The sequence below is a fragment of the Etheostoma spectabile genome, chromosome 10 (assembly GCF_008692095.1).
Source record: "Etheostoma spectabile isolate EspeVRDwgs_2016 chromosome 10, UIUC_Espe_1.0, whole genome shotgun sequence".
Taxonomy (NCBI): domain Eukaryota; kingdom Metazoa; phylum Chordata; class Actinopteri; order Perciformes; family Percidae; genus Etheostoma; species Etheostoma spectabile.
This window is the reverse complement of record NC_045742.1, coordinates 7,382,492-7,390,770: the sequence shown is the minus strand read 5'-3', so window position 1 is coordinate 7,390,770 and position 8,279 is coordinate 7,382,492. Positions and strand designations below refer to the sequence as shown.

General features: G+C 38.8%; 1 protein-coding gene across 2 annotated transcripts in view; it reads right to left on the bottom strand.

The window, feature by feature from the left end:
• Positions 1–8,279, bottom strand: part of fstl5 (follistatin-like 5) — a 157,430-nt gene that overhangs the window by 10,691 nt on the left and 138,460 nt on the right. For both annotated transcript variants that reach the window (XM_032527709.1, XM_032527710.1), the window contains 2 exons: positions 4,875–5,024; positions 1,926–2,033 (listed from right to left, as the gene is read on the bottom strand). In XM_032527709.1, coding sequence (XP_032383600.1) covers positions 1,926–2,033; positions 4,875–5,024 — 258 coding nt within the window. The remainder of the gene's footprint in view (positions 1–1,925; positions 2,034–4,874; positions 5,025–8,279) is intronic.

The following is an 8,279-nucleotide window of genomic DNA, read 5'->3' as shown; positions in this document are numbered from 1 at the left end:
TATTTCTAATATCCTGTTCCTCAGTTAATGCAAACTCAACTTCCTCCATTTTTACCTGTTGATTAATTAATTCAACATAATGTCAATTCCCACATCCCTTATTCAAGCAGAAAAGCAAGAGTAATGTCAGTTAGACTTTGCATTTTTATTCGAAAGATGTTAAGATACCATCAATGAAACTGGTGACACTTTATAATAATGGTATATAAAATATCATCAATACATGCATGCGATACTATTATTCCTTACTGATTACTGACATTACTGTTCATGAAGTACTACATGAATGCATGAAGTTGTGCATGTATTGATGATATTTTATATAAATGCAAAGTTAAACTGACATTACTCTTGCTTTTCTGCTTGAATAAGGGATGTGGGAATTGACATTATATTGAATTAATCAACAGGTAAACGTGGAGGAAGTTGAGTTTGCATTAACTGAGGAACAGGAAATTAGAAATAAAGGCCTCATTCTCTCTGGTGCTGAGGTATATAAAGGAGATTTATTTATTTATACTGGTCAGTTTTTTTGAAGACACAATGATTCAAATACCTGGGATTATTGATGTAACAGCTGAGTAAATCAAAACCATGGTCACAAATCATTTAACCCTTGTATTGTCTTCACTTTTGGGACCCTCTCGTATCCCTCGGATCAAATTGACCCGTGACTTACTTATATAGGGTTTTAAAAACAATTCTGAAAAATAAAAAAAAAACCTCCACAATCTATTAAAAATGCTAAAATAATGAACTAATCATTTTTATTGGCTGATGTATTATGATTTGTAGAATATTGTTCTGACTACAGATGTGACCAAACAGCATTTCACCCTCATTCAGTATTCAGTAGTCCTTGTTTTTATTTCAAATCCAATGTGCTGGAGCTCTGAGCCAAAACATTTGAAAATGTGTCAGTGTCCAAATACTTGCACACCACACTAAGTGACTATTAATTGCCCTCTCATCAAGCAAAACAAACAAATGAACATTTAAATATCCAAGGGAGGCTGCAGCGATTAATGCCACATTCATGTCGTGCTGGAGAAAAGGGGAAGAACAGGACATTTAATTAGCTGTAATGCCCAGCCAAGATGGGGGATTACGTTTATTTACTATACACTGTATGTGTGTTATAAACTTGTTATGTGTTTGTTGTAGAGCTGGGCAATATGTCGATATTATATCGATATTGAGATATGAGACTAGAGATTGTCTTAGATTTTGGATATCGTAATATGGCATAAGTCTCGTCTTTTCCTGGTTTTAAAGGCTGCATTACAGTAAAGTAAGGTCATTTCCTGAACTTACCAGACTGTAACTGTTCTATTTGCCTTTACCCACTTAGTCATTATATCTAAATTACTGATGATTATTTATCAAAAATCTCATTGTGTAAATATTTTGTGAAAGCACCAATAGTCAACACTGGTGATATTTAGATTTTCTCCATATCGCCCAGCCCTTGTTTGTTGTACGTAGAATAAAGTCTATAAGTGTAAATATGATCATTGTGGTTTTTTATGACCTTGCACTTGCCTTTGTTGACAAACCTATGCAATTGGTAATGCTCTGTGGTAGAAACAATTAGTCAATGAACTGGCCTCTATTTTGTTAATCCATTTATTGTTTGAGCCACTTTTTAAGCAAATAAAAAGTTCAGTTTTATAGTATTGTAAACTGAGTTTTTCTTGGTTTTTGTTGGTCGGACAAAATTAGAAGACTCCACTTTGGGGTTGGGAAAATCTTGACGGAAATTGTGATGAGCATTTTATCGATAAAATACACCGAATAATCAACACAAGCACATGTACTGGCCCTTGAATGTCTATTGTTTCGCCTTTCAATCATTTCACAAGCATAACACTCTGTAGAGGAATAACTATCATTTAAGTGTAATAAATAGTGAATTGTGGACTCACCTGGAGAGTAGGCGAGTTCTTCTCCATGTCTCCCCAGCTGAGCAGCCACACCTGGTCGTGAGATTTGTCATAGTGAAGCTTCACCGGATAAGGGTCTGTGCTGACCGTCTGGAGGGGACACACACAATCAAATACAACCAAACTGAGCCTTTAAAGACAGCAGGGCCACAGAATAAGAATTCAAGGCAATCTAGACTTTGCTTTTGAAGAGATCCTTTTTTGATGTGCAGTGGTAATGCTTCTGAAAAGTTTTCCTGCAGACTAATGCGTCAGCGGTTGACAGGAGCAAGTCTTCTTTTAACAAGGCAGTGCAGAGGTGTGCTTTTTATGTATAAGGTGGTTTTGGTGTTGAGCTGCATTTCAAATCAAGTGGTGACAGACACAATTGCTTTACCACACTGAAGTAATTGCTTTCAGTCTTTATCCGTTTCTTGACACACGGGCGCAATATCCCAAGTCGGAACAATAGATGAGTCACTTGTGACAAAGAAGCGCTCCTCGTGCATTAAGTCAACCTGAGTGCAGAGAGACAGCCACCTCAAAGGGAAAGCACCTGGGAGAAGATGGCATGCAGTCGCTACAACCTCAACAGCAGCATGAAAAAGCAATCATCTTTTTTTCAAGAAAATTACTGCATCCCTGTATTCCCACAATATCCTTTGGCTGCAGCTTATTTTCTATACTATTTGTTTTGCCAAACAGCTCTAATAGTATTGTTTATCTAGGCAAAATAAATGTTGTATCACTGAGAGCGCAAACAGCTCCTAAGGGGGTTTTTGCAAAGATGAGGATATCTGTTGAAATCTAACTAATCTCTGAGCATGTAGTCATCGGAGAAAACAGGTGTTCATGTTGTTCTTTTACTCTTGACTAACGAGTTCTTTCTGGCTGAGAAAGATTAGTGAGATCCTCCGCCAATATGTTTGTGTAACTTTAGTGCCAGATCTGTCAGAGATTAAACGCGGTACAGAGCAGTACAGCACCTTCAAACATTGATCTTTGTGCACTCAATCAGTTATAACATTCAAAATACAATCTCCACATTAAAGTCTTCACCAAACATTTCATCGGTTGCAAATTTCAAAATGCAATTTGCTCATTATTATTAGTTTCCGCGCATTTATCATGTCAATAATTCTATGAGAAAATGGAAAGCAGTGAAACCTGAAACTGTAAACCAGAACTCATGTCTCTCTTACCATTCGAGACAAGAGATGGGTTCAGGTGGTTAATTAACCACTGCTGACATAATGCAGTGAAGTTAAACCTCCAGGCGACTGAATAATGAGCTTGTGACAGTCTCTGGGACACCAACCTGCTTACTGGCAAGTCCCTAAGAGGTTTGCAAGGTGTAAACAGCCATCACGGTGTCAGAAACATCTGCAAGGATCTGAGCAACCCTGGATTAGGTTGACACACCCAAAAGCCCACTGACACTGATGATTTAACTCAACGCTGCTCACTAGAAATGGGCTGAAAGTTGTCATGAAGGAATTATACAACTCCCTGAGTCTGCCTCGCGAAATAAAATTCCCTCAGGAAAATAAATGGTGCTGCAAGGTGGCAGAGTGCTTGAGGGATTGCCTCTTACACCATCTGTGAGAAAAACTGCAGTTGCCATGTTACAATATCTATGAGGGGGTTGCCAGGTTACAGTATCGGTGAAGAGGTGGGTGTCTGGGTTACTTGGTCACCACACCAATGTAGCAGGTAAGTGTAGGTCTTGACTGTAGCAGTATGTACGAAATGTGTCAGGTCAGGGGTTAACAGGTAAATCAAAGGTGAGAAAACTGATGGTAAAGCTGGAAAAGCAGCACTTTAGATCATCAAGGCAAGTGGAAACGAGCAGGAGTGAAGCACTCTCAAGGCTTTGGTCAAGTCGGAACCCAACAGTGTCATTTAGAAAAATCCGACACATGTTGAACCAGATGTCACAAAGTCCTGTAATCTGTAGTCAGACTAAGGTTGTATTTGATGGCACTTTAATGAACCTGAATTCTTTCAAATTCTGTTATCAAATCTACTATGTTTTAGCTTTCAACATTTGTAAGAAACTAAAATTATACATAATTAAATCTAAAATAAATATAAATGAGATGCATAAACAACTGTTGTTGGCCGACTAGGCATTAAACTGTTTTAAGTGGCAGCCTGATTGTTTACAACCTGTAGCTACAACTTCAAACTGAGATAAAATGTTAATTAAATGTAGTGGACACATTAAAATAACAGGTGTAAGCCTACTTACTTTGACACTTTAACACAACCTATTTGATCCAAATACTGAGAATCTTGATTTAGAACTAGCATGACATTTATCAGTTAAAACCGCCAAACACTGTCTAAACATTTAATGAGTCAACCGCCTGTCAAACATGTCATGCCTCCTACGGAACATATGGAGTTTGCCAGGGTCAGTATCAGCACACCACAGCACTTACTCTAGCGTGTTAGTATCCTACTAAATTATTACTCAAATAGAATATTTGTGTAGGCATATCTAATGTGCAAGCTGCTTCCAAAAAGGAAACAGTTCCCCATGGACTTTGGGTAAAAGTTAGAGCATGTTGAAGTACAGTCCAATGCTCCATATTTGAGTTTCTAGATGAACAATGTGTTGTATCAAATTCAGAGTCAAAGACGATTTAATGACATAAGCATTTCCTCCATTCAACAAAATCACATGAAGTAATGTTTTCTATTGGGGAGTTTTTGGTATTATAACTGTTTCACAAAATATGTCAAAGAGAAAGGAAGTCACTCGCCTTGTGCAACCTTGAGTTTTTTTTTAGCATAGATAGAAGCAGAAAAACCTTCACTTTTACCAAACAGGAAAAAGTTATTTGTCTGTTAAAATTTTTTAACTCCAACCACATCACTTATACATTGTTGTAACGTTGCTGACACACTTGACATGAACCTGTTTTTCCAATTTATCCTGAAAACTACCTGAACAGCCTTCTGAGACTGGATGTCAACTATGAGCACTCGGTCCAAGGTTGGCTGTGTCACATAAATAAACTTGTCCTTGATGTTGACCGCTGATGACCACACACACCTCTGAACCTCCTCTCCTGGTGAGGTGGGGCACACCTCCTCCTGGAATAAAAACAAAAGCACACACACATTCTTGGTCAACTAATTGTTTTTCATATCACAGGGAAATGCGTCTCATTAAAAAATTGTTATCTTCATCCAGACGTCATTCTGTGTTGTTTACCACTTACATCCTTATCTCTCTAGCTGATTTGAGTTGTGTTATCTTGGCAACTTAAATAAATAAGCTTTGCGAGGTCTTGAAAAATCTCTGTAGTCGCTCCCATTTGTCCATGCGTAATACACGACACAAAGCCTGCAGACGATATGGCTGTTCAACTTTCAGTCCTGGCAGCTCTCACCTCCCTGGCCAACGGTAACCTTAACTGGCCTTCTATCTCTGGAGCTCCCCCCACCCCGCCAGTCCTCCAATCTTCCAGGGTCTGCCTCTGTTGGACAATTTAGGGAGCTGTTGGCCAGCAAGGATGAATGAAGTGCTCCGGCGTTGCAGGATGAACCCTTCCTATATTTACAACCGCAGAAGCAGTCCATGACAGGTGCCTTCCCTACAGGCCAACTTCTGTCAGTTAGAGGGACATTAGGTAATGTATGGACTTCATTGAACTATATGAGAGGGAGCTGTAGCATCGCTGGCAGAATTTATCTCATCTATGATCCCCCCCCCCCACACACACACACACACACACACACTTATCCTGTTCTCTGCATTTTATCTGTAGAAACTCAGGTTCATTTGAACAGACGTGCAACAATACCTTCTAGTAGATCTAGAAGGTAGGTCATTTGATGCTGAATGCTAAAACAGTGGCCGTGCTTTGGCGTTTTTGGGCTCCAAATCAAGGTTTTCAATTCTTTGTAGCTGAAATGTCTTTCAGTGTCCAGTTACAGCACAATCTGTCAGTGTTTTTGATCTAAAATCGTTTGACTCATTGGTATTGAACCTTGTGAAACCCCTGCAGTCCCACACTGTAGTCGTTTCTTGCTTCTTGGCTGTAAATATCTCACTTATTGAACCTTTTAAGAGGTGAGAAATCGAACATTTGATGCCCAGCTGAGGGTGTGAACGGAGGCGGCTGTAATCCTCCCTGTGTTAGTGTGTTGCATATGTCTGTATTTGTGTGGGTGCGTATTATGTATGTGATTTATGTAGTAACTCACAGCTCCTAAAGACTGCAGCAGAAATGTTTTTTTTCCTTTGTTATGGAAATGCTTTCACAACATACATTATACAGCCCCATGTACATGTTTCATGTATACACTAAAATCTTTACTATATATGACTGTACTTAGCACTGGAACCACACCAGGAACAGTACAGTATCTTTTGAACAGAAACTGTTAAAAAAAAAAAAAGGTTTCTTAAAAAGATGCCCAGTCTTTTTTACTTGTGAAACAAGTATGTTTAGAAATATGAGGGTTCTGATATTCCCCAGTTAAGCCACTGGATGATTTGTAGTACTAATATATTTGTGACACATCAGCCACATCATCTGTGGGGAGAAAAACTGCAGAAAAATGTGAAACAGCTACATCCAAAGTGTCAAAAAGAGACAGTTGACTTTACACACATCTATTCTATATACTGTGTTTCCCTAAGGTGTCAATCCAAACTGCTATAAACGTACACAGTATTAGATGGTGTTGATTTGAGAATATTTCAACATGATGTGCTGTTTAAATTGTACTTAGATAACTCGATTAGAAATTACATGTAATAACATCACATTTTTCGATACTGATTCAACAGAAAGAAGAGCAAAGTGTGTCATATATTAAACATGAGGCTCATTGACACATTTTAACCTAGATTTTGTTTTTGGAAAAAGGTGCAGATTAGTAGATGTAGGTTGTTTTTTGCGGTGTTGATCACCACAGTAAATGTGAAGTTAGTGGAAAAATAAGGAGCTTGGAAAATGCTTCTGGTGAAAGTGAACAATGTGGAGAAAGTGCAAATTAGCTGTTGATTATGTAACTGATCCCTTTTGATTACGTACAACAAGAAAACACAGATTACACTAGGAATGGTATTTTAAAAAATTCCAACTGTTTTAAACAAGTTTTACCTGTTTAATATATGTTTTAATTATTAAAATACACACATTATGATTGTTTTTAACAACCATACAAAGCCCTGTGTACATGTTATATGAATTATACTGTACATATCCGCAATACCCTTCCTATGTTAAACTAAAATAAAATAACCATTTAACACATGAATCGATGCAATACTGTGGCAGCGAGAAAAACATGGATGATGCTTCTCGGCTGCAATGGGAAGAAGAATGAGGACGCATTCTGGTATGAATCTACCACAATTAGACATCAGTGTTTTCCCGCTACTGTGTGTATCACAGTAAAACATTGTATATTGTAGTTAAGGATAATGGATTGGCTGTACGATTTACATAAACAAATCAATCAGTGCTCCTCTGCAGTGGCGAAAACGTGAGTTCCATGCTGGGAGCAGCCCCATGTGCTCACACAGCAATCTCCCATGACAGCACTGGAACTGGCATCACAGCGCTTGCAGTGATTGATATCCTAATACAAACACACCTCTCAGAGGAACGCTTGGCTGATTGTTGTGCATTCATGGCATCGCTTTATGTATAACAGCCTTCCAATAAGCGCGGGGGCTCCTGGATGAAAAGCGGCTCAGAGGAAAACGTCCATTTGAAAACACATGTAAATCTAACAGGTATCTATCAGCAACCTGCTTTGAATATTTTGCTGCTTGAAGGCTTTGGTGATAAACTGTGTCGGTGTGGGGAAGGCTGCTGAGCGGTGAAATCCCCTCTGACTGCCTGTGGCCTGCAAATTAACAGGCTCACCGCTGTAAGGGGGCCCCTTGTGTCCACTGGGCATTGATTTTTGCAGCAAGCAAGGACTAGCTGGAAGAACGTGTGACTATCAACCACTTTAAAGCTGCACTAATCAATAGTATTATCGTGACAATATAAACATTTACTATGTGTAATATAGAAGGGTTTGCTCGTAATGAAGAACCTCCTGAGGTCTATCATTCAACTCAGTTACCCTCAACTCGACAAAGCCTTTTACCATCTTTCAGATAATTATTTGGGTTTTACAGTTTTGGTTCAGTGTAACCACTAGTCTATATCAATCAATGTTGCACTTCCACCGGATGTCACGCTTTTCAGCCGGATGTCCGCTACCTTGAGCTTTCTTTGTGTTGTAAAGTTAAACTCCGGTGGATTAATGAGGACTATGGTTAACAGCTCCTCAGATCTCTGCATGGTAATTTGAGACAGCTAGCTAGACTATCTGTCCAAT